The sequence below is a fragment of the Takifugu flavidus genome, chromosome 4 (genome assembly GCF_003711565.1).
Source record: "Takifugu flavidus isolate HTHZ2018 chromosome 4, ASM371156v2, whole genome shotgun sequence".
NCBI classification, from domain to species: domain Eukaryota; kingdom Metazoa; phylum Chordata; class Actinopteri; order Tetraodontiformes; family Tetraodontidae; genus Takifugu; species Takifugu flavidus.
In genome coordinates this window covers 2,690,757-2,717,584 of record NC_079523.1, presented here as the reverse complement: position 1 = coordinate 2,717,584, position 26,828 = coordinate 2,690,757, and the positions used below count along the sequence as shown (strand labels likewise).

Sequence of the window (26,828 nt, the reverse complement as noted above, 5' to 3'; positions counted from 1 at the left end):
GAGGCAGGTGGGGCTAGTCAAAAAAACGAGCCAATCAAACAATTGATCTTTGATTCAAAAATTACACCAGTACTTATACTACACGTGAATTAAGCCCCGGCATAAAATAAAGCCATAGTTTTAATGGCATTGTATTACAACAAAAATGTAGTAGGTCTGAGAATGTTGTAACGCGTTTGAAAGTTAACTTTAAAGTGAATCACTTTTTGTAGAGTGGCCTTTGGTAGCAGTAGTCCTGTTTTTCCTCCAATGGATGGGGGACATTGACGGAGTGCGGTCGCGGAGGGCGAAAGGGTGGGTGCACGCGGGGTGGGTGACCCCCCGTCCCGACCTATGACTCACGTGCGGAGGCGGAGACTCGCTCGCGGATCCATCTCTCCGGAAGATCACTCCGCGTTCACTCCGCGGACTGAAACGTGAGGCGGCGTTCACCCCGACGCCCATCGGCTCATCTTCTGCTTTTGTTTACGTCTTGTTTACAATGTGAAGGAAATGGCCGGAACCGGGTAAGATGACTTTAAACTCACCTCCAAACTATTGCAAACTCCACCGGACAAAGTTTAGACTCTGCTGGGTCTTTATCAAGCCGCCGCCGACGGTTACCGAGCGCAGCCAGACCGCCACAAAAAGCAATTTCATTTTATAAATGACTTTTATCTATTAGCGAAACTTTATTCAACAGAGTTTTTTTTTTAAAAATGCCTATTTAATGCATAAATTGAGATGCTATCATGAGAAAAGTCCACGTTTAAAGTCATTTAAAACTTTATTTTTCTGTTTGCCGGGGGAAAAAATAGGTTTGTTGTAAATGGGCCTGAAACACTTTATGATTATTTTCTTTTTTTTTTTAAATCAGTTTTTCCTGTCGCCACCTTTCATATCTTTACCGTTTTTCCTCATTAACTTGGCCCCAAGTCGTGGGAGCCCATTTAAGCCTTTACTGTGGTTTAAAACCAATAAAAGAAGCGGAAGGCAAATGTTCCATTTGTCGCTCCCAGTTTTTATTGCTGGAAGGTAACTGGGACTCGGATCTTCAGAGGCTGGTTTGATCCCCACATGATGCTCTTTTCTTCTCCTTCTTCAGCTTGCTTTGACTGCAGATGGGCACTGAAAGTCTGTTTTGCTTTCTGGAGCCTTCTGGTTTACTTTAGCCCACAGTGTTATTTAAAGCTTCAGAGATGTAGAAAGCAAACAACTTTTAACAATCCCTTAACTGTTTTGGGATGAAATATATGCTTATTAGACCTACCGCCGAATAACATTTCAGTCTTTGTGGCTTCTCAACGGTAAAGTTGTATTTGTGAGAATATTTGATGTCCAAGTATTACTAAACTCTTCTTACCCACAAGTAGCTGCTGCTGAGGAGCGTGACGCTGGGCTTTTTTCTTTTCTGACCCGGAGCTCTAAGACTGACACTAAATGCCAACCTGACTCATGCAGACGGCGGTAACACCATCCCGCTGCCAGCTGGTACTCGTCTGCTCACTGTGTGGTTTGGGTTTTTGCAGACATATTAACTTTCTTATCTGCCCAGTACCACTCACCCGACAATGTAGTGCAGCCAGGCCAGAGTTTTCGCGCTCAAATGGTGGAATATCTCCTAAAAGAATATTTATCTCAATCCCTTTCTTATCGGGCCCGTTTGTGTGATGCGCCATAATTGCTTCCATGGTATTTTTGGAACGATGGCGTGTCCTTTTCCATTTCGTGCATGACTGTGATAAAATTGATCATCTGGGCCCATTGACTGTGAAAACCTCTGTTTTCCATCCTTGTTGTCAACAGTAGCCAGTAACAAGGGAACAAACTGTGTCATTTCCTCTGCAATATGATTTCAATTTTGGCATATGGACAACTGCAAGGCAGGATGTCCATCCTACGGCCGAGCAGACAATGGACAAGTTTGTTTTCCCGCTGAATGTTTTACAGTCTTGCATGTACAATAGTCTGCTATTTGCGGGGTTGAGATGTTTTCGATGATACTTTCCAAGATAAAAACTTTTTTACGGGTCCAACAAACTGCCACAAGTCGGGGAGAGTTGAACGTTATGGATCAATTCTCTGGATAAATGAGTCTGGGAGTTGTGACACGCCAAAATTACTGCTCATCCATAAAACGATAATGCGATGCAATTTCCTTGTGGGTGGGTTATCACAAACTATTAATCGACCCCCATAAATCATGGAAGTTAACTTCTATTACTGCACCGCTCGGAGTTTTCTGTCTGCACCTTTACTTCCTGCAGAAGTTCAGACATTTCTTTCCTGTGTGGCTCTTCCGCCCGTGTTGACCCCCGAATCACCCTCGTAACACAGCTCTGGGATTAGACTCTGGCCTCGTTTGTCATGTCAGCAGGGGAGGAATCGGGGGGATGGTACCATTGAGTTTGAAATGAAGTTCCAAACTGCTCTTGGATGTAGGTAAACAGGTCAGAACACTGTAGAAAATATCATTCTGGTTGATGACTTCCATGCGTGCACACAATATCACAAATAAGGCCCGAAGCAGGTAATGAAAGGTAAGGGGCTATAAAAACATTTAACCCCTCATATGTTCATCAATTTTCCTGTTTGTAAAAGTGACCCCATTGTTCCTGCACTGACAGCTGGTCTACTGGACAGGAAAGACGGTCCGTATGTAGTTAACACCCTGATCCCATCCTCTAACCCTCTCGTGCACATGTTCACTCTCGTCCAGAGTCTAATCTGACCTGAAAACACCCCATGTGCTCTCCAGCTAAGGAAAGGGGGTGGACTCCTGTTTGGTGGGGCTTACCCCATAAAGAGGGAATTTATTGACCTGTTGCCCAATAGTGCCCCAGACAGACACCGGGTGTTTGGTGGAGCAGTAAAGGGGGCCGGAAGTTCTCTGAATTTCAGCTAAAAGCTGCAGCATTTGTGGGAGAGGAGACGGCGGCTGGGTGGGACAAGGCTCCTTTCTGCAGTTACTCCGTAGGAGGGTTACTGTGACTGCATCTGAAGAAACATTCAAGGCTGCCAACGCAAAAATGCCCTTCTGGAGTGAGGTGAGGTAAAACATTGTTATTTGAAATCGTAGAAAGAATGGGTTTGTTTCAGTCTGGGCAAACAATTTGGCAGGTCCGGGAAATGAATTCACCTTGTCCGTGTAAAATTACTATTTGGAAAGCGGCATGGGAAAAACTGGCCGTGCCGAGGGCGGCCCAACGACCCTGTGAGATCCATTCTGATCCGGGGCCAACAGAGATGTGAAACCGTCTAGTTCTGGTTAGGGCAGCTGTTGAAGGAGGTCACCCCCGGACCTCCTCTAGGCCCCTCCCTGCTGCTCAGATTGGCTGGGCCCCCTGTGTGGTGGCAATACAGAGAGTTCTAGTTGAATGAAGTCTTCCTTTTATCTGACAATAGTCTGTATTGTTCTACACCATCACAGGCTTCTGTGTAGGCCACATTTCATAATCTTTGTTATGCATATGAGCACGGGTCATCACGGGACATTCTTGTTAACCGGGTAACCACTTTTTCTCTCCTCGAGGACTCCTCGGACGGGATTGTTAGCGTTAAATAAAGGCAATTTCTTGTGCGTGCAGATTAGCGTGTGTGAGGGAAAATTAGCGCTCAGTTAAGAGGAGGCTTTTGGTGGCAGCATTACTGGGTTTGGTTTTTAAAGATGTCCCACAGACGACACATATTTGTATGAAGCTGACAGGCGGCACAGAAACCAAACCAGACTTTCTACTTCTTGACGCGTCGGGGCCGGCGTTGACAGCATGCTGACTCGGAGCTTTCAGTGGATTCTTTCGCACAGGATGAACTCGTCCACATTTACGCAACTGTGGACGGAGCTGCCCCCTTTTCTGTGTGTTTGTAATGTAAAGTAGCTCCTGCTTGTTGGGCCACATTTTCATGAAGCATCTTGGCAGAATGCGGAGCTTGACCTGGTGTGGTGTGCTAAGCTGGCTTGGCTCGGTGTCTCCCAACAAGTCCAGGTGGCGGAACGTCTGGCTGGTGCATCCTTTTGAGCCAGTTCAGGTGGGCTCAACGCTCTACCCTTCTGTTCATCCTCCATCCCAGCTTTGTTACCTTTGCCAGGCATGTGGACGAACCGAGTGCTGGGTCTTAAAGTGATCCACCTTTCCACCGCTGCGACCGGCTCTCCCAGCGGCCTGGTCAGCTCGCGCCAGGCCTGCCCCGTCTTGCCTGCCTGTCTCTCCCTGAAAGACGACCCCTGAACTTGTTTGCCAGCGTCAGCAGTGCACAACAAGTGAGGAATGAACCGACAGCTGCGCCTCTGGGGTGGGGAAGTGAAGCCAAAAGTGGAGGAAGGGTGAAATACAGGCAAATCTTTTACCCATATTAAAATCACACGTGGACACTCTCCAAGCTCTCCCATTTATTTATCTGTACAGCAGTTTATGTGAAAAACAGCAGGCATAATGTCGTCATAAATGGATGATATACCCTCTCAGACCTTCAATCATAAACTTTACTAACGTCTCAGAAGTCTGCTAACGGGGACAAAAGACTCAGTATGCAGCCTGGGGATCTGGTTTACAAAGCAGAAATATACTGGCTATAAATATGTCTGTCCCAACTTTGAGTTTTTATTTTATGAGGGTTTCTGCTTGGCTGCCAAGAAGCCCAGACCGTCTCAGAAGTCTGTTCCCCCACAGCAGCGGATGCCGTCTTTATGCTGGCTTGTTTGTTGTTAAATTAGTTGCAGGGCGAGCACGTTGTGCTGTGCCTTCATTTTACCGACCTCCATCCCTGGCGAGGCGGCAGGAACGAGAGGTGTCAAACAAAAGCGCGAAAGAATGTGTGTGACAGGTGCTGGGCTTTTTTCTCTCATCTGAAACATGCGCATTGTGACCCGCGTCCCATGTGATTGTTCTGGACATGCGGGCAGGGTGTAGCAGCCTGCTTCCATATCCTGCACGAGGGCCAAATACGTACGCTTTGTTCCAGCCTGATTGGTAGTAAAGACAATTGGGTCAGGGTTGAACTCCTGGAAACAAGCGTCTCCTCCTGCTCAGTTCTGATTGGTGGTGTACAAAGAAACAACCTAGCGTCTCTTTTATGACAGGTTTTCTTGGACTCTGTACATCTTGACCCAGATAAAACGACCAAGAAAATGTCTTTGTAGGATGAAATTGGGTTGAGTTTAACTATTAAAACTTTCAGCTTTCTCTGTATCCCCCCCCAACACACACACACACACACTTTGGATTGATTATTTATTAAAAACTTTACCCTAGCGCTTGTCAATCATGCTACACTCTCGTGAGTCACAGCTTCAGGAACCGCTGCCAAATAACTTTGTCCCCGCTCTGTTGTTCAATATTTAGATAAGCTCGTTGCCTAGCAGTCATGTTGAATAGACTTTGCACATGGTTTATACATAATGAAACAGGAGTGGATCCCCTTTGGGATTATCGTAAAGGCCAGCTCCCTCGTTCTGTTAGAGTAATACACTAAATGTTTTCTTCGTCTGTTATATATATATATATATTTTTTTTTTTTTTAACCTGTGTGGCAGAGTGCATTTTAAGGAATGTATCCAAGGAGAAAGAATGGTTTCTGCTGCTAAATAGGAGGTTCCACTTGTTGCCATGCTGCCTGGAAGACTGCGCTAGGGTTTCCTCAGTGAATGGCAGGTCAGAGACCCGAAGCACGCAATGGGTCCATAAGGGACAGTCACAAGCAATGGCTTAGAATAGTCTGTTGTTGGAAGAATGTTAAAGGTTACCCTGCAAAGGGCTGTAATTGGTAAATTAAAACTTGGCCTGCTCAGTGTTTTGGGTCTGTTATCTTTCCACAAGTGAATGTAGTGTTATTACCCTGTCCCATCTTCCATCCATCAGAAATGCCACAGTGGCACTCGCGCATAAAGCGGCATTTCAAGCCTTACTAGATTATCTGATTATCTGGTGCTTTGGGCTGGACTCAATGCTCCACAGAGAAGACCCCCCCCCCTTCCCCCTCACTGTGTGGTTTAGCTTTTATACAAAATCAGCACCCACAGCATCAGCTTGTTGTATGACACAAGGCTGCCTGGTGCCCTGTTTCCATTGGAAGTATTGTCCAGTTCTGTTTACTGCTGCTGGGGAAAGCGCCGTTTACTATTTGGCATTGGCTTCAAACAATGGGACAGATTCCATGAGCTATATTCTGTTGTTTCCCTCACTCTGGGAAACCGCTCCGAGTTCCAGGCTGTAAATTGTGGATGATATATGAAGTCTTTCTTTGGCACGCAGGGACTGGGAGTAGCTCAGTGGCGAGGAAGGTGGTGTGCCTTCCTTCATGTAACTGGCTTCAGTTTTTTTTTAACCATTCGACAAGCTTTATTTTTAGCCAATGTGAAATAACCACAGCCTGGCAAAACATCTTGAGCCAGAGGAGAAGAAAAGAATGAGAGGAGCAGAGAGACTCTTTCACACGGCTATCAAGAGAAAAATATATTAACTGACGTTTGATGTCTTTCAAAGTTGCTTCCACATAGGTATAAAGCTCAAAGGAGGAAAAATCCAATCAATACTTAAAATTGCTTGTGAAGTCAAATTCACACACTATGTTTAATGTAGCTCTTTGGTACAAAGGTCTTCTTTAAATTAGATTGGAATTCCATAGACTCAGATCAGGTGCCGTGTCCTGAGTCACAGGACTGTGTGTGTGTGTGTGTGTGTGTGTGTGCTTCTAAGTTAATTTTAGGTCAATATAAAACATTACCCTTGGAGTTAAAACTTCACGGAGCTGGTGCATACTGCATTCCAAACCATTTATGAACATTTGCTGCACGAAGCAGGCCGCTCTGATCATCTGGAGTCGAGTCTGAGGAGTCGGCAAAAGCCAAATATGTTCAACGGCGCGATGAAAAGCTGCGAGCTTACTAAAAGAAGGCAAAATACAAGCTCTTTTTGTATTGGACAAACCCGTGTAATGGTCATTCTATGTTTGAGCATTTCCAAATGTGACGTTCCAGGAATTTCAGAATCTGGACCCTGGTTGTATCAACAGAGCCCAACAGGCTTGCTTTAAGCCCCCACTGCAGTTTATTTACCTAGAGGGAACAGTCTTAGTGCAACCACTAGACCCCGTGCTGCTAAACTCGTCAGCCACGACCTCCATGGCTGACCCCCAAACTCTGATTTCCTGCCAGGGTGTTGAGGATACATTCAGTTCAGTTTTGAGCTTGTTTTCCCAGTGGCATCGGTGCTATGGGATTTTTTATGGATTCCCTTCCACTTGCAGTGTTCTTTGATTCCCCTTGCTCCAGGAGTTGGCTTATTTCAGATTGAATCAGTGCATTCAGGGGTTTGTAAATAGGGCTAAAGGAAAAGGAATGCAAGGTGGACAGATCAGTGTCTTGATGTGGAAAGGCCTCTTTTTGGAGGGAGGGCAACGTTAAAGTACGAGGGCTCTGGTATGTGTGGGGCGGTATTGGCTGTTTAGCCTCCTTGAATGCTCTATTATCTGCTCGGCTGCCCGCCCATGACGTGTCAGGGATCTAATCGCTCTGAAAGTCATCTTCTTATAGTTGTCTTGCTTTGTGTCTCATTTTGAAAGAAAGCAGAAGGACAAACACTGTTGTTTAAATTGATCTCCAGCTACACACTCATTTGCATATGTAAACGTTTACCTGCCGTTCATTCCATTTATCCTTTATCAATTCCTCTTGTGATTCTGCAGTAGTAAAAGTCTGACAGTGGTGACGTAAACATCCAAATGTCGCACTTTTTTTTTTGAGACTGGCTCTTTTTTTGGAATGAAACTACCATGTTGGGTTCATTACGGTAAAGGCTGCTTCTGGTCTGGTGTAATACACTGAGCAGATGGTTTTCCAGCAGTCAGGCAGGAAGGCTCCTATATCCTTTCTTTTGACTGTTAAATCGACCTTATGGAGATCCCGGGGCCATCTCTGGCAGAGCATCAGAGATATAGACTAGATTGATACTTGATTAACGGGTACGTCAGTTACTGGAGGCTTTAGCATTAAAACGCGGAGCAGCTGCTGCTTACACTGAGTCAACACTGTGGCATTGCATCCCTGGCAGACCTGCTTGGCACCTAGCTCCTCTGTTGCTGAGGCCCTGTGAACACACAGGGTTCATTTGGCAGGTATATAAAGAGCAAATGTGGGTGTTTGGTACACATTGCGGGCGCTGTTATCAAGTGCTAAGCGCCGTGCTGCTTCTGATCATCAGTTAGTCCAAACAGCAACCTTGTGTGACCATGACACAGCAAGGGAGTAGAAAAGGGTATTTTCAGTGAGGTGAAACCTTGGAAAAGACTAAATACTATGGCAGATTGATGTGGCGCTAATGGTGGATTTGGCTACTTAAGACAAGAAATGTCACTCTTCTGCCAGCTGCCTCAAGTGGTCATTACAAGAGGCTAGAATGAGGTGTTTGTGTGTCTGTCCTGTGATGTAGACTGTGTCTGATACTTTAAAAAGAGTTCCTGGCAGGTGTCTGCAGCACCCCTGTTCCCACATGGATTTGCTGGAACAGTTGAGGCCTGTTTTAAGGAAGTGTATCAAAGGAAATGTAATGAAACCCTGACGAGGCCGTCAGGATCTGGAAATAGAACCCCTAAACTCCAGCCCTTCCTCGTTTAGCACATTTGTTTGATCCTGACCTATGTGCGGGACATCGTCCTGGGTCGTCTCTCTCTCTCTCTCTCTCTCTCCTCTCCTCTCCGTGTTTTTGTGTGTATTGTGCTGAGCTGGCTGTTGCCACTCTGATTGCAGTTAAGCTCGGCGGCGTTTTGCCTGGTATCGCTCGCAGCGTATGGTTCGCTCCGGCCTCTGCTGACTCCATGCCTGGTGTCTCACACAGTGCGTGCACCTGTCTTCTTATTCACAGTACGCACATCATCACTCTTACTGCTTCGCTGCCTACCAGAACAATGACATCACTGCTAATGCACACACACACACACACACTCGTACAGAAGCATGGAGGGGACACAAACATTGACACTCTCTCCATATGGCCAAGTGTGCAGTTTTGGGCCCCTCCGGCTGTCAACCAGCATGAGTTGTTTACAGCATGTCAAGCGGATTAGTACTCAAGCGTGACTCTAGCCTCTTGTGCATCGTGGCATCGTTTCCTTGAATACTGTGTCATTCTCCGTTGTAAATCTCTCTCAAAGGCGGTGTTTTGTTTCTTGTCATTCCAGTTCTGATTGGGTGGAGATTGTGGAGCCACGCTCCCGTGAGCACATGTATGTGAATTTGACCACTGGTGAATGCGGCTGGGATCCCCCTACAGGCGTTCCTGTCCGCCAGACCGACGGCAACCAATGGTGGGAGCTCTTTGACCACCAGAGCGGCCGCTTTTACTACTACAACTCTACTGAGCGCCGCACAGTCTGGCATCGACCCCAGGGGGCCGATATCGTACCCCTCTCACAGCTCCAGGCCATGAGGCGCTGTAGAGATATCAAGAGGGCTGGCAGAGCCATCGAAAAGCACCACCCTGGGACCACCGGGAGTATCGGCAGCACAGGGAGCCAGGGTCAGTGCACACCCCTACCCGAGGAGGACAGTTACCCCCTCCCCAGAGGTCTCGAGGCCAGTGAAGAGGACGCTGTCCCTGAGCTGGATCCAGCAGTGGACGGTAGACTTCAGGAAAAAGGAAGCGGCACCGAACACACCGCAGACGGTGGTAAAGACCCGCAAAGGTAAACCTTCCAGAACCTTCAGTAGCATCAGCAGTAGGTTTTCAAAGGGATCTGTGCTTGATCATTAGTAGATCACATTTCCATGAGAAAGAAGGAGCAACGTGATAGTTCAAATGGCTTTAAAGTTTAAAACCCTCTGTGAGGTGTCCCTTTGGGATTATTTTAACGTTTGACTACTCTGATTGAAGTCAAACTTTTTTTTTTTTCCCCAAACATTTATTCTCGCTTATCTGCACATTCCATATGGCCTAAGTTTTCATACGTCTGCCTTTGAACCATGCACAGCCATTTAAGCAAATTGCTACCAAATGGGGAGACAGGCAGTTACATTAGAGTTCAGCGTATTTACCCTAGCATGACTGAGCGGGAGAACAGCCCTAAACAGTCGGTCCTTCACAGACCCCCATCATGTGCTCTGCATTGCGGTCTCATCCAAACCACCATCTCTTCCCTCCAAGTCAGATTCCAGACATGCCACTTAATTTTCCCCTGGCACTGGGCCACGGGCACCATTTTGGTGTCCTCCCCGTGTGCTCGGCACCAACAACACCACCCTGCTTCATACAGCGCTCACTTCTTTCTCTAAAGTAAATCTGGGCCTCGGGGCATCTGAAACTTTAACGCCCCTCAGGGGTGAGAACCTTAATGTGCGTGAGAGGCATGTGAGAGTGTTGTCTGTGGTTAATAACAAGCAGAACCACCACATTCCAGCTGCCTATAAACAAGCCTGACCCTGCTGGATGTCAGAGGTTCTGCCATGGAGACTATACCTCTATGGTTCCTCCTGACTCTTCTTGTGTGTCACCAGCTGCCATTAGGAGGTCACTCCTTTGACCCTCTGGCCCTTTCTGATTTGGTGGAGTGGAAACTGTTGTTAGATACAGGAGGCTACAGATTCTGCAGTCGGAGCCCAACTTTCTTCTAGTTCTTTGTCGTTGTCCAGAACTTTTTTCTGTCTCTGCTAAAAACAATGGCCAGCTGTGTTCCTCAGATGAGGGCTGAGGAGTCTCTACCCCACAGAGGACTGATACTGTATTTAGCCATATGGTCTATTACGTGCTCACCAGCCTCCATCTCCGAGCAGCTAATTAGAATCCACCGCAGAAAGCGTAGAAGGTGGAATGTGGCTGCTCAAGATGGATGAAAACAAACTCCGAGACGTGCTTGTCTTCAGTTAGCAAACGACTTTATTGACGATGACAAAGATCAATGAGAAGTAAGAAGAAGATTTTAACAAAGGGGCTTTCCAAATGCAGTTTGAGTTTCACTTACTCCTGTTCCATCCAGATTTTCAGGGACTTTCGCAAATTCTGCCACCGCTTTGATAATTTCACTTCTGGTCAGTCGCCGCTGACGAACCTTCCCGCTTCCTCAGTTTGCTGCTTGAAGCTCCGTTGTCACATGTTCTTTTGTCCTTTTCATCAGAAAAAAGGGAAATTGGCTTTAAAACGTAAACGACGCAGGTACGGCACTTTTAGTTTCGAACGAAAGTTACATCTCGCCACGACCTCAAAATAAATCGGTTCATAACAGGCAGAAAAGTTTCCAGTGTGTCCACACAACACACCCTGTGTGTTATTCTAAGCACTGGGTGGTTGCCACCACTTCCTTTCTGTCTGTCCCCCCCTTTTGTAGAGATGGTGCATCCATGTAGACATATGTGTTCTCTGTCGTGTTAACTCGTTTGCCAAATTTCCCTACTGGCCAAGTCTTATCACATGTCCTGGGAATTTCTGGGTACTTTGAACCTGCAGAGCCCATCTGGGAAGTACCGCAATCTAAATAGGTAAACACGTCAGTCACGTGGAATTGTGAACAAAGGAAGCCACTTGGTCTCTTTCCATGCAATATACTCCAGAAGTGTGATGACTAATTTATAACAGCTGAGTTAAATCTTGTCCATCTTTAATTACAGCAGCGTGCCTGTGTGGTGTTGTCATCAATCAGTGTGTATGGGATTGCACTCTAGATAACCAGTTGTGTCTCTGTGTGTCCTTATTCTGAGTTTCTTCCCACCATGCCGAAGTGGTTCACATCAGGGTCACTGCACTTTTTTCTACTATGGGCTGGCTCTAAATATATAATTGGCCACTAAAAAGAACAAAGGGGGTCACTCTATCCCAGTTGCCCCCAGTCATCTTTTCTCCAAGCAGGAAGTCCAGGTATGCGGGATAAAGAAGGGCGGTAAAAGACTCGTATGTTCCCTCTCATTTGGTTCCATAATGACACAGTGGTGCAGAAGCATTCAGCGTATGGCAACCACGCTGACACCTGACCATTAAACCTGTCTGTCCTCATTGTTCTTCCAGCATCGGAGCACTTCAGAGATTTAGCTTCCACTGCGGTAGGTGTGGAAATATGTTAGCATGTAGCTATAAACACTTAAAAGTGTTTTTGTTGGGTTACTTATCAATATAATATTGGTACTCTAAGATGAATTTACTACCTATCTGTTTATGGTAGGTGTTTTATGTCCAGGAGAGAATAAAATGCCCTAACAAGAAAGCTGTTATGTGCTTGTGACTGCCTGATGTCACGGATGAGGAGTCACCCTGGGGCCTCCTTTTTAGAAATGAAAAGGAATCTTACACTCAGGGAAAAAATTTTCTAATTAGTCACAGATTTTCTGAGGGAGCAAAGCTCAAGGGCTTCTCATTTGTTGTCACTCTGGAGAATAAGGCTGCAATATTTTTACATGCAAAAACTTGTCGTCTATTTACTTCAAGTTGAGTCTTCAGCTCGGCTGGATTCAGCTGGTTAATTAAATATTTTTGCGGCTCACTGAGAGGCAGATTACTGATAATTTAATAATTCACTTAAAAAAGTTTTTCCTACATTACCAACGATTAATAAGATTTATTGTTTTACTTGTTTTTTTAATTTCAACTTTTAAATGAGGGTTTGTTTTTGGTTTTTTACATTTTGTTACACAAATAATATTGGATCCATATATTTCTCTGCAGTTCATCATCACAGTATATGAGTGATTTATTTTCCACAAAACTGAATCATGAGATGCTGATTTGGGTCGGTTTAAACAGTACACAGAGCAGCGTACAGACCTCGGGCCTGCAGCTCTGCCTGCCTCAGCTGACTTTTAGAACGCAGAAATTCTTTTATTTGGGCATTCCTCTCATATTTACATCAAATGCAGCATGTTTACTGCCAGCATGTGGCTTTGTGTCTGCTGTGACCTTGATCATATTTTGGGCATCTCTGAGGCTTCTTCCTTGCGTGCAGAGAGGTGGGTCATAAACGGTTCGCACTCATTGCAGAGGTGGTTCTCTCTGGAACTCGGTCGGGTCGGCTTCACCCTGTCTGTTTAAAGGAGCCCAAGTGGTAGTCCTTGGGCCCAGCCCAGTTATCTACATAGAGTCAGGATGAGGGACCGCAGACATGCACAACTGGTAGACATCATGGCGAGGAGGGAAGGGAGGCGTTGCACTTCAGCTGTCGCAGGACAGCTGGTTCTCTGAAGGTGTCCAGCAGCCAGCCTAAAAGGTTATATCGAAGTTCTGCTCACTCACCATTCAGAAGGAGGAGGAAAACGGCTTAGAACATTGCTGAAGTGGACATTATATTGTCCTCTGAATCCTCTTTGTCCTTTCAGTTTCCTTCCTCCGCACTGATCGTGAGGCTCTCATTGGCTTACGCCGAGAGGTGTTTGTGGAGCAGAAATCGGCCTGTATGACCTTATTTCCTCTTCCTGTCCAGCCAGTGTTAATAATAATCCTTGTTCTTTAGAGCCAACCATTTTCCTCAGGGTACATTTAGGAATTCATAAATCCATATACCTAACTGCTGGAGTGATTCAGGTGATGGCTTTTCCATTAACGGCTGTTCCACTCAGGAAAGAAATACGAGACGGAACATGTGCAGAACACGCCAACTCCACGTATTATATTTAGCCATCATTGAGGCAACCTGACCACAACATATCCAGAACACTGATATCTGGGATTGTGTGTGGTTGTGAGACACCAGAGCTGCAACGAAAGTTGTTGACCACATGTTAATGTGAAGGCTCGGGGACCAGGCATATTACCTGTTCCATTCCAAAGGGCTTTCCACCCTTTTATTCCCCTTTTCTGTTTGTAAAGTTCTCACGCGTTAGCTCCAGGCTTGTCTGGAGGAGGTTTCAGGAACGTTTGTGGACACAGCCGAGTAATCACTTTGTACACAGCAAGTGATTTTGTCAACAAGTCAAACACTCGCAGCAAGTCTTTTTGAATCTGGTGATAAATTGCTCGTGCTGATCCCCACCTTAAGCCAATATTCAACAAACACCAGGCAGACTAGCAGCAAACACACCCTTTACACAGAATAACGTCCAGGCCTGTTGGGTGTTGCAGAGCCACTCGCCCTGGTCATTTCTGATGTTTATAGACGACTCTTTTAGGTTCGGTTCTTACCACTTTTTCGCTCCCCCCTTCTTTGAATTCACTCGTGTTGCTAAGGGAGGGGTCGCCGTGGCGATGGCACAGCCACGCATTGTCTAAGGCTCACCACACTGCCCCAGAGGCCCTTGTGTGAGCCCTGAGGAATCCCAACCTTCCCGCTCATTCTCTCGCTGCACTCTCCCACGACTAATCCCCACCCCTTCTCACTTACACCCCCACACACCCCCCCCTCTTGTCTCTCAGGCTTTATCAAACCCCCCCTCCAAACCAGTCGACTCACAAATCTAGGCCTGTTTTTATTTTCTCTTTGCACTTTGTTCCTCCCTTTTTAGTGTAGTGTTTGTAGCACGATTTATTTGGGCGACCTAAAGTGTGCTGCCACGCATGTGTTGCTCTAGCTGTGTAATAGGATTAGCAGCTTTGGACAGATATCGAAGACACTGTGAACCCTTCCTGTTAGAGTTGGCTGCGAGTCCTCATTTAAATCGCAGTGATCATGGAATCATACTCCCTGCCCAACATAATGTGGTAGCTTTAGAGGGGATGGATACTCTCCATGTCATCCCTAAAGAAAGGTGAATGGTCAATGAAGATAAAAACATGTAAGAAGATTTGCTCCCTCTCAGCAAGGTATAGTCTAATCTTAAGCTATAATTAAGTCCTTATATCGATATAGCTCTGAAACATATGGGGCTCCACTGCCTTGTTATGAAAATAAATCCCACACTTCCGGCCTGGACGTTGTGTGTGAACATTATATTCGGCATTTCCTGTTTGTTTTAAATATGGGGAAGGTCTCCTTGCACTGCTGCTGAAGACCTCAGACAGGAAGCAGAGGTCACCGCCATGTCAGGGTCGGTCCCCATAAAGCACGTCATCCACCCACCATCATCACTTATGCTCTTTTGTTTTTTGTTTTTTTTACAGCCATCACATGAACCCCCAGAGGTCAGTTTCAGTCTGTTTGATTTGCTTGTGGATAAAGGAAGTGGAATTTGATTATTGTGGTAGTGTGTGAGGTCCACTGTGTTATTTGTCCTACCAGTAAAAAAAAAAAAAACCCTTGATGTTGCGCGTGTGAGTTTCTCCCGCCGTAACAAACCGGTGTTAAATATTCAGCTGCCGAGGTGGGAACGGTTTTGTGGCCTTACCATCACCTCTTCCCAGTTGACAGTGCCAGAGTGAGAAAACACGCAGTGTTTCAAGGAGCAAACAGTGGCTTCTCGTCTTTTACGGCCGTCACCTTTACTCACCTAACTGTCTGGACAGTCAGCTGGTGGGATGGTTTGAAGATGAGAGTCTTTTGTTTACATTCAAACTGATGAGTTACAGCAACTCCTCGCACGGGGAGGAGAGTGTGTGTGCTGAGCTGTTTTTTTTAAGGACGAAAGGAAGTTTGTCATCGGCCCCAAGGTCATCAGGGAATGGTTTGAGTATTGTTCCAGGGAGACGTAAGGGGGGGGGGGGGGTGTTCAGACTCTAACTCCTCCCTCTGCATCCTCTTATTGCCGTTAACAACTCAGTTCCTAACTGTTGGCCACAGAGGAAGCCTTTGAAATTGTTAGATTCCGCACAGATCTGTATTTGTTTTTGTTTTAGACCAACAGAAGGTGATCTTTCGAACTTATTCATTTCTGCCTCCCGAGTTTGGTAAGTCCCGCTTTAAAAAAGAAAAGAAAGAAAAGTCATACTATATTAAAAGTTTTGCTTCAACAATGAAGTCGTTTGAGCTTGAATACGGTGTCACATGTCTTACTTGTGTCGGCCGTGTCCATGTGCCTCGGTGTAATAATGTCCGATTTTCACAGACTGGTTTAAGAGGGCAAGTTTTTGATCAGATAAGGAATGTAAAGTCCCGCTGGATGTGGAAGATTATGGGGCGTTGGTGGCAGACCACAACGCCATAACCAGATTGATGGCAGATTGCTTTACATTGCTGGGATTAGTAGTGTGCCCCTGAGTTTGAGGTTTGCCCAGCCGTTGAACCAAATGGGGAAGAATTAACCTTTAGTCCTGAAAGATCTACTCAGCTGTAAACTACAACAGTCCTTGGATCAGTTTTAACTCATTTTAATGCTGTTAATATTCCTCAAGCATACTGTAATTCAGTTCAGCCCTTATAAATGTTGACTTTTTTACATGTGATTTAAAACAATCTTTACACTCTATTTCTTTTTAAAATGAGTGTGTTAAACTTCTACAACCCTGTGTGTTTTTTCCATACCTGCAGCCACTGGCTGGCTACAGTGAGAAATATTGGCCACTCTGACCTCACATTTGAAGCTGCAGCAGATATTTGAGCTGTTGTTTCTTGAAATGTTTAAAAACCTATTTGTCTGCAAGATGAAGTCTTTGGATATCCATCTACTTTGGGAGGAATGTGTGGATCGCTTCTGCTTTCCCTCCAAAACTGTCAGCCATACATTTTTAACCGAAATGATTTTTCATGCTTGTATATGAATACATGTTGTAACTGTTGCTCTCTCTCTCTCTTTCCCTGTCTCTCTCTCTTTCATAGAAATGCTTCTCAAAGGTGGCAGCCAACGCCCGGTTCTAAAGCAGCCATGTTGGTGAAAGTGAACAGCATGAGCCGCGGCCAATCCAGCCCAGCTTTACAGCCACACCTTCAACACACTCCGCAAGGCAAAAACAACACCTTCAATGTGCACACTTCCAACAAGAATCAGGGCGGACAGTTAGCCTCCAGCCAAGGATATAAAACCGCTCCTTCTGGCAAGATGACCGCTGATGCTCGTCAAGCTCATCACTTGAGAAAATCCAGCAACGGTAGTTACTGTTTGGTGACATCTGACAGTAGCCATCCTAGTCCTTTACTTCACAGATCTCAGACCAGCACACCACGCCCTGTGTCTCCTCACTATGGTTCTACTGCCCCAATCTATGATGAGCCAGTTACAGAATACCCCATATATGATGAACCCCCAACAGACATGGAGGTTGAGGGCGCACACGTGTGCAACGGGCAACCTCTGTCTCGCTTGACGCCTACTCATAGTCTTCAAAAGCCGAGACTGCTCCAGCACCCTGGTCCATCTCATCCAGGTTCCAGACACAGGAGAAATCCTTCTGCTTCCGACTATAGTCCAGCTGGTTTGGAGTGCATCAAGCACATGATCAATGTGGACCCCAAACAGGGGCATCTGTCTGGCTCCCCTGCACCTACACGTGCGCCCTCCCCTACCTCCAGAAAAGATACTGTATCACCCCAGCCTCATCCACAGCCCCACTCCCATTCTCTGCCCCAAGGTCGTGCTCAGGTGAGGGACAAAGACTTGGTGAGCCCAGGCCCAAATACACTGGACAAGAAGCAAAACTGGCGGGTTCTCGAAGCAACTGTCCAACGTGCTATGGAGGCCCGACACAGCCGGCAAAGCAGCCAAGCCTCCCAAGACTTTCCGTCATCAGCCCCTCAGGCCACAGCGAATTATCAGGATTCTGGTTACTCTACTGGTCCTTCGCCAAGTTTAAGAAGGAAGAGCAGGAGAAGGGTGGGAGCTGGTGGCAGTACAGGAGGCAGGCCAGGGTCAGTAGGCAGCAGCGGGGAGCTGTGCGCTCTCAACGAGAGGCTGATGGCTGAGATGAGGGAGGTGGTGAGCCGTTCGAACACCATGAGGGAGGTGAGAGCGGGACTGGATCCAGAAATGAGCGAGAGAGTAGTCGTGCCTCGCACACGCTCACCTGCAGAATCACTAAGGTGGTACGGTGGAGGGGGAGGGGGGTCGACAGGCAGATGTGCATCACGGGAGGACATCGTTCCTCAGTCACTGAGTAGGGCAGGTAACCAAAGCAACTCTGCCCTTGCCCCTCTGGAGATACCAGGGAGACAGAAAAGGACGTATGAAAAGGTGGACACCTTGGAAATGAGCGTCACCAGCCAGACCAGCCTGTCCTCACCAGAGACCCCAGGACCACCCTCACAGGTAACCTTACCTCCTTTAGGTGTGGGTTTTGCAAAGACCAAGAAGTTTCTTTGATAAAAAACCATTTGACAGAGTTTAATCTACCACTGTGTTCCATTGTTGTCTGATTACAGGAGCTCAAGTCTGTTTGTGCCCTTTTTCGAAGGCAGATTTGCTTGGTTCAGTTTTACTTGTTCAAAAAATGTTGATATTTCGCAGATTCAATTATGGATGAGAGACAAAAAATGCTGGTTGTTTAAATTAACCAACTGACAACTGAGCTTTTAACAACAATACAAAGTTACTTGAAACAACAGGTTTAGTTTCATTTTGAAATTTGAGTTGCCTAAATTGAGAACAGAATGTAAAGGATGTTCTCGCAAATGAATGTTTTGGGGGGGAAGTTTACAGCAAAAGTTGCACGAGATCGGCAATAAAAGGACTATTTGAATTCTCAGCTTGTTATGTAAGTGGCACCATGCAGATCCAGCTCGACAATCTGCTCATTTTAATCTCTAAATCTTCTTTTGCAACAGAATTACATCCCATACCTCCACGTGTTTTGTCCCCCCTCCAAGCAGACATAAAGCCCCTCTGCCCTTCATAAGCAGATTGATTCAACATGTAGCCATCAGAAAGATCAGGAAAAACCAAAATTGTGTCTTTAAAACCGGTAGCCGATTCCGATAATTCACGTGACATCATTACTGCTGATACGTCCCCACTGATCAGTGGGCCGGCTGCACACGCTACAGATTGCCAGCATCCATCTGTCATGCACTCTAGGTACTGTGTGTGTTCATGTGCCAGTGCTGTGCTGGAACATATTAGAGCTTCAGGACATGGCTTCCTTTGGTCAGGAAGAAGGGTTACTGTGATCCATATGGCCAAGACCTGGCAGCGTAGGGAGTAGGAGGGTAGCGAGGCAGGATTGTGTTGCTCTAAAGCAGTCGCACAATGTTGAGCAAGCCTCTTAAGTCTACATTGGAATGTTCTTTGGACCCGCTGCTCCATCATTCTCAAACATTCCCAGCCTCTGAGCGGCTTAGATGATTCTCCTGCAGTGATATTTTTACATCCATATTGGTTCTGGAGCATGCACGTGTCATTTCTTGTCTGTAACGTTCTCTGAATCAGTGCAACATACTGTACTCGTAGTAAAACCTCATCCCATTCCCAAGACAGACACAACCTTGAATGCCAAAACTGAACAGATCAGATTCACTGCTTGTAAATGTCGCAATCTACAGTCCAGCTCCTCTGGCACTTGTCAGTGACACGTTACAGCAGAGTCTCGGTAAAAAAAACACATCAGTTCATTTTGGGTTGTAACGGCACATCGCAGCTTTTATTGAGGCTCAGATTTCATATTGTTTCTGGCTGTTTGCAGACCATATCTGGGTTACTGGTTTTCCCTTTTAAAGGAGATTCTGTGCTCCTCACAGTCATAAAATCCACAGTAGGGAGGACAGGGAGGACCTGTAAAACTTGGCTTTGCAGCATTTTCAAGCCTGAAAAGATCTAGTGAGGCACAGATCGTGGTTAGCAAATTCACTATTTCTTTGAAATGTCCGTAGGGAAGATAAAACTGGATAGAGTTAAAGCTGCATGCATAAAATATATCAACATTAGGCACACAGGCCTGGCTTCATTCACCATTTCCTCCTTAGAATTGTCTATAATTCTCTTGCTCTTCATCTGTGAAATGGCTGTCTTATATCCTGCTTTCCTACAGGTGGGCACTCTGGAGCTTCAGGCTCAGTTGGAGAGCAGGAAGAAAGGCATGACTGATGGCCGGACAGCTTCGTTGGGCCCTCATCGCCCCACTGCCCATGACAACAGAGAAGGAGAGGGTGGAACAGGAGAAAGGCCACAGGGATCCTCCTATCAGCTCTCGTACGCCACGCTGCGGCAGCCCCCACCTCCCAGCATGGGAATGGAGGACTGGGCCAGCAAACACCTCAACTTGCACACGCAAGGCCTGTTCCGTCGCCGCGTCTCCATCGCCAACATGCTGTCTTGGAACCGCGGATCCATCAAGAAGCCCATGCTGGTCACCAGTAATCGCATCGTCAGGAAAGAGGCCTGTGAAATGTTCAAGCTAGTGCAGGCCTACATGGGTGACAGGCCATCGCGGCTGGACCGGCGCCACTGCGCCCTCCTTATTGTCACCAAGTGCTGGGACGTACCGGGTCTGCGAGATGAGCTGTACGTCCAACTTGTGAGGCAGACCACGGGCAATGCCACCCCCAGGAGCCTGGCAGCTGGCTGGGAGCTGATGGCTGTCAGCCTGGCTTTCTTTGCCCCCTCTCCGAAGTTCCGCTGTTACCTGGAGGGCTACATCCAGAGACACACGGAGCCCACCAGTGACAAGAAATGTGAGTTCAGACTCCATGCTTGGCTTGACTTTATTATCAGAATTCTTTATGTATAAAAAATAATTGGATTGTCTTTGTTGACTTTACATTTTCTGCTGAATTTATATTCATATATATATTTTCAATATTTAGGTTTCACCCTGGTTAACACAGCTTTGTAATCTGGTTAACATGTCTGCCTAACTAAACCTAAAAGTCTCGGTATATGTTGCTTTTATAGTGACTCGTTACATATTGGAACAGCAGGAACTTGAGAAGAAGAAGAATTCTAAGTCTCGAAAGAAGCGCAAACAGAATACAGATGAGGAGGAAGGTAAGTTCTGGTTTAAAACACCAATAATATCTGTGCCAGCTTGTCTGTTTGAATTAGCAACATGTGCAAAAGTCAATGAAGGAAATCCCAAATGTGTCATTCCTTCCTTCAAAAGCCTCACTACTTCTCCAGCAAAATGCTCCCCATGGGGAGGCGACCACACTGACCTCTATGGAAAACCGATGTGCTTGTGGACACCAGGAACTGGTTTTATGGAAGAATGAACTGGAAAAAAGTGCAGGATGAGAATTTCAGAAGGCGTTTGTTGTACAGCAGCCGCCACTGTGAATCATACCGTGGTCTCTAGCTGGTTGCATGTCAGGCAGCCATTTAAGGGGTTACAGACTCATCGGCACGTGTTCTCATTAGAGCAACTCACATCTCTGGGTGCGATGAAGTCACTGGAGAGGAACCCAATCAGCTCTCTCTAGACACCGCAGCAGTGCCCCCACACATTGTGCCTCAGTGACTCAGATTCTGCGTTCAAAGCGGGAAAACCGCTAACTGACTCAGAAGTGAAAGAGAGACCCTGCTGAGCGCTTCTGACTGACTGTAAACCTCTTTGATAAGCAAAGTATGCTGTAGTCATAAAATCCAAGAAAAACTATAAAGGGAGCTGCTGTGCGTTTAATGGATGGAGGAGAGAGAACACACGCTTTGTGCCTGAGCTGAGCAGCGGTGGTAGGAGTCACATGTGGGAACTGGAGGCCTCTTGTCTGGCCCGGTCTGGGCTTAGTCCTTTTGGGTCAGGGTTGATTTGGCCTTATAAAAAACTGAGTCGGACGAGACAGAAGTTTCTCCTCAACGTGCTTTAACGGCTCTAAGTTGTTGTGCAGTATGGCTCAAAGCCTCATGCAGACAGGTGTCGGGCTACTCAGCCGGATGCACAACACTCCAGCTCCAATTAGGCTTGTGTATCTCCTGGGCTATGGTTGCTTTTCTATGCCAGCCTGATGTAAATATAGACCAACAGTGCTGGAAGAGGCCTTCTCAAACACAACAGCTCATTCTGCAGTTGGGAGCTTGGTTGAACAGACCATATTTGACAGGACCAAGGCCAAATTATTTTCATGATCTCTCTCTAATTAAGCATAATTAGAGTTAAACTTGGCTGTGTGAGTCACCCATTTTGCATGAATGTGTTTACTTTTGGAGCAGGAAGAAGCTAAAAACCATAATCATGGTTGCAGAAGCTTTAATAGTCAAAACTTTTCGGGGACTTTTTAATAACTCTAGGTGTACAGAACGCTTTTGACACACAGATCGCACCATTTTAGCTTTTCCAGGGCTCAAAAGCAGCACTGCTGTTTCATTATAGTTTTCTGCTTGGGTGGATTTGGGCCGTACAGTTGGGCAGGTAGCAGACAGGAGGCCTCTGTATTTCTCATTTTCTTTGGAGCCCTCTTTGTGTGTACACTGATGAATCACCTGAGCGTTGAAAATGTAGGCAGGATCCTGTCTAAAGCTTTTGTTCGACAGCAGTAAATCTTGCCTCAGCCTGACAGTTTAGTTGGGCCTCCTCTAATCCCCATATGCCAGAAACAGAGTCAACATGTCTCTCCAATTACCTTTGCCTGCCCTTTACATACTAATTGACAGCTATAGGAAAGGATATATGAATTGGAAGAATTCATGGTGGGTTTTTTTTTTTAACCATGTTTGGAATTTCTTAAGAAGTCTCCAAGATAGGCGGTTTAAGAATTGTTGGAGCTTGGTTTTATTCTTTTTCAGCCTTTTCCTCCTTTGTCAACCCGCAGGTTTGCCGGTTAGCACATACGCCAAGTTCTGCCATCGCAAGCTGCAGAAGGTGGCCATCACCGGGGGCAAAAAGGTGAGTGGGAAGAAGATTAACAGGATTGTGTGTCGGTTTTCACACGGTAAAAGCAGGATGAATCTGTTGTGACTCAACGTTTGACTCACCGAGGTACCATTGTAGCGAGACTGAAAATTACAGGCACTCTAACAGTCGCAGGTAGAGACATAAAGAGCCCCCATCATCTTCACACAGCTGCAGAGGCGGTATCAGGTTCTCTGACATACCCAGTAGTAAATCTTCCTTTACCTCTCACCCCTCCAGGGTCTACGCAAGCCCACCTTGGAGGAGATCGACCACAGCAGGCGGGCTATTGTCACACCCTCCCTGTTTGGCAGTTCTCTGGAGGAGGTGATGGAGCGACAGAGTGAACTCTTCCCAGACAGGAAACTGCCCTGGGTGCAGGTTCAGCTTTCCCAGTATGTGTTGGGCCTGGGTGGGGCTCAGACAGAGGGCATCTTCAGGTAAGACCACACCTAAATCAGCAGTGGAAGAAAGGTGAAACCTCTGATATTATAAGGGGGATTAATCTACAGTTTGTTTGTTCTTGTTTGTATATTGTTGACAGTGGGAGATGAATGAATGTGTGTGGTCTTAATGCTGTTATTTTTAAAGTAAAATGCAGACTCTGTGTATAATACATGCAGCAGACAGTCGAGCAAACACAGCCCATCTTACCATTTCAGATTAGCACTGTTTAATTTGATACTTCATGATATGTTTACATTACTGCTTAATCTTAGAGACTCGCAACTGTTTGTCCAGAATTCTCTCTAGATAGATCCGTAATATCTTGAAATGCTTGGAAAAGCATTCCCTGCCTATATACTTCTCATATGAGGATTTTCTATGATATGTTTTTGTTTTGTTCTAAAGAGACACTGCAAATAACCAACTGAGTCACCGCTCCACATGCAAAGTGTGCGTGAGCAGTGGATCTGCGGTTGATAGTCAGTAATGATAGAGGAAGAGCTCCCCCTTGTGGACACGCGTGTAAGCGACGTTGTGCTTTGTTTTCAGAGTGCCCGGAGACATTGATGAAGTCAACGCACTGAAGCTCCAAGTGGATCAGTGGAGGATACCCGAGAATCTGTCAGACCCCAATGTTCCAGGTCAGTATGGATGTATTTGTTGACTTGGCTCCTTTTTCCCTCCAGTTTTGCAAAAAACGGTCATTGTGTAAAACATTATTATCTTTTATGGATTCTTTCCTTTTTTCGATATTGGATACCACTTGCCCAGCCACTCGAGACCTCTGTTGTTATGTCTTTTATTGCACATTGTGCTGTGCTTGCAACGGCCTCAGTTTATTTCCAGGTCCCACCCGAGGGTTGGACCTTCTCTGCCCCTTGTGTCTTATTTTGTTTTACTGATGTTTCTCTCGGTTTGTTGTCTTGTTTAGCATCTCTCATGAAGCTGTGGTATCGAGAGCTGGAGGAACCTCTCATCCCAATGGACTTCTACAAGCAGTGTGTCAGTAACTGTGACGATCCAGTGGCAGCCATCACTGTGGTTCAGTCTCTGCCAGAACTCAACAGGCTGGTGCTTTGTTACTTCATCAACTTTCTACAGGTAAGCACCATTTTCCCAAAAATGTATAACTATAGAAATGTGCGAAGAAAAGAAACATTCCAAACTTACCCTTTTTTAAGGTACAAACTTGTACAGCAGCTAAATGGCTCCATCTTTTCATGACTTCTAGGTATTTGCCCAGCCCTCTAATGTGGCTGTGACCAAGATGGATGTAAACAACCTGGCTATGGTGATGGCCCCCAACTGCCTTCGATGCCAATCTGATGATCCACGGATCATCTTTGAGAACACACGCAAGGAGATGGCCTTCCTGCGAATGCTCATAGTTCATCTGGACACTAGCTTCATCGAAGGCGTGGTGTAGACACTGTCAACCACGGTGCGCACTGCTGCTGATTCAGGCCTTTGGAAATTTTCAGTTGCACATTTACATTCATGCAAATAGGCTTTTTTTTTTTTGTTCAGACCACACTGGAAACCTTTGGTTAGTTATTATTCATCTCACAACAGAGTGAAAACAGCCTGGACTTTGTTCTCACTTCCCACATAGATTGCTTCTGTGAACGCCCACATGTAGAACACAAGATTCAATATTCTGAATCAGTTATTAAACCTCTGTAAGTCCGATTGCGTCCCTGTCTGAGTAAAGCAGGTCGCTGTCCAGTGAATTTATGAGTGAGTGTAGCAGTTGCACCTTTCTGCTTGCTTGTATATTGCTTCTTTCCTCTTCTTTTCAAGCATATATAAACCAAGATACAGTGTAATATTCCTACTAAAACAGAGTAATTGTTAAGATTAGTCCTGATGTAAGTCATTCAGGCACCACAAACGAGTCGTCTGGAGTTTGACGGAATACTCCTGACCCTACGGAGTGTTTAGTAATATAATTCACAGTTTTAAAGTGACTCCCTTTAATAAATTGCTGTGTGTGAGAACAGGTTATCTTACTAATCCAGTCGAGTTGTGAAACCAAACTGTGCAAGTTAGAATCGACAGTATTCCCATCAAACAAAACGTCAACAGTTTTCCTCGCTGGTTTCATTAAAATATGTTTGCGTGTGTGTGATTGCTATATTGAAGCATATGTTGACATGACAGGAAGCGAAGGACCAGGTGAGATGGTGCCCTGGCGAAAAGCTTGCCAGCGATGTTTGAAGTAGCTGTGAAACCGCCACAGCACATACCTAAAAACATGTGCAGAAGGTGCTTTTTTATATAAATGGTGGCAAATCTTTACAAGCATCTCTCCCCAGCGATCTGCTGTTGGTCTTTCAACGGTGTTTTCCACTTTCCAAGAAGTCGGTTCCAATCGGAATTGTGTTCTTTGTCCCGAATGGCTCAGGTTTAGTAACAAAAACTGTGATCCTCAGACTGACCACAGTCCCCTGTACTGACAATACTGTTCATCTGCCGAGCACTAATGTGAAATAAGCTTTTAGTCTCCACTCTCGAGCTTTGCTAGTGTAAATAAAAATGTCTGTAAATAGTTTTACCTCTTATTTTACTGTCATAATCCAGGTAACACGTGAAGACATGTTGCTGTAAATAATTTTTTTTTGTAATTAATTGTTAATTACACTGCTGTAACTGCCTGCCTCTTGAGTTTAGGACTGATTCAGACCACTTTCCGCGTGTGTATATGTGTGTTTGCATTATCATTATAATATGGAAGGACTGTCCATAAATAAAGGTTACATTGTAAAGTGGATGCCTCAACTTTCATGTTTAACTTTTTTCAAACACACAAATGAACTATTAATCAGTTTGATGTTTAAAAAGAAATAATTTAACTCTTGCAATTTGATGTAAAATGTATTTCACATATAGATTTTTTTGCACATTTTAAAAACAGCTCTCGTGTAAACGTGCATTTCCACATAAGGAAATATATAGGCCTGCATATTTCAAGGAATTTTTAGTCTTTTTTGTCAGAATACTAGGAATTAAAAGTGCACTTGACATCTTTTTAAGGTCATTTTTAAAATAAAACGAGTTTAGATCTAACTCCCTTGGCATCATGCATGTTGCGCCCCTTTGAAAACATTCCTGAGTGTTTACTTGCTTACTCTGATAATCCAACACATTTCCACCATAAACTGACTTCAGCGTCGGCTCCCTTTAGCCAACTCTTCAAGCACTCGTGCACAGGTGAAGTTATAAACGGTCATATTTAACTCTTGGACTTGTGTCTCCTCTAAACATGTTTTCGGGTTGTTATGAGGCAGAGGGGTCGGGGCCGGGGCCTGCGCATGCGCGTTGCGGCTCCGCTCTGCCCGCGCCGCCGAATGTGACTGGAAGAAATCTAACTGCGTGATCGGGACCCGCAGACGAAGGTGGCGGCATCGGTACCCGTTATTCGGAGGGATTATACGAAACGTTTTGCAGCAAACCGGACCCAAGAGTGACTGGACAACAGGTAAGAGCTCCCAAATCGTGCCGTTTCCTCCTTTGAGAGTGAACATAACCGGGTGATAGGGCCGTGTGGCGCATCAACAGCGGAGGTGGCGTGGAGCCGCATGTCGGCTTTCTTAGTTCAAAACAAACGTAGGAAAATGGGAGATAAAAATGTCACGTCTGGACATTCCACTGCTGCGTTTGTGTAGGTGGCAGAAAAGGTCTCGCCCCCACGGCCCCCGCGTCCACTGGGTGCTTTGTAAAAGTCGCTGCGATTTGTGCTCTTGGTGAAGTTTATCGCGCTACATTTCCACGCCGCTCGTTGTCAGCAGGAAAAGTACTGAAAGTAGGCCTAGCGCGAGGCCCGAGCCGCGCTCTGACTGACACTCGAAGAACCAATAGGAAGCGAGGGTTACGCCC

The 26,828-nt window shown here is 45.8% G+C and overlaps 1 protein-coding gene across 3 annotated transcripts; it reads left to right on the top strand.

Moving 5' to 3' along the window:
- The first annotated feature begins 322 nt into the window (after positions 1-322).
- arhgap46a (Rho GTPase activating protein 46a) lies at positions 323-25,722 on the top strand. Of its 3 annotated transcripts, XM_057029032.1 has the most exons (10): positions 323-506; positions 9,154-9,657; positions 16,576-17,998; positions 19,713-20,355; positions 20,576-20,668; positions 22,426-22,499; positions 22,746-22,945; positions 23,502-23,593; positions 23,884-24,053; positions 24,184-25,722. In XM_057029032.1, exons 1-10 carry the CDS (start codon positions 493-495, stop codon positions 24,376-24,378), a joined length of 3,408 nt encoding a protein of 1,135 aa, XP_056885012.1. In that variant the 5' UTR covers positions 323-492; the 3' UTR covers positions 24,379-25,722. The 3 variants fall into 3 exon arrangements, with proteins under 3 accessions (XP_056885012.1, XP_056885013.1, XP_056885014.1); XM_057029033.1 differs by lacking the exon at positions 9,154-9,657 and having other exon boundaries at positions 326-506; XM_057029034.1 differs by lacking the exons at positions 323-506; positions 9,154-9,657 and adding an exon at positions 15,561-15,707.
- Positions 25,723-26,828: the final 1,106 nt, after the last annotated feature.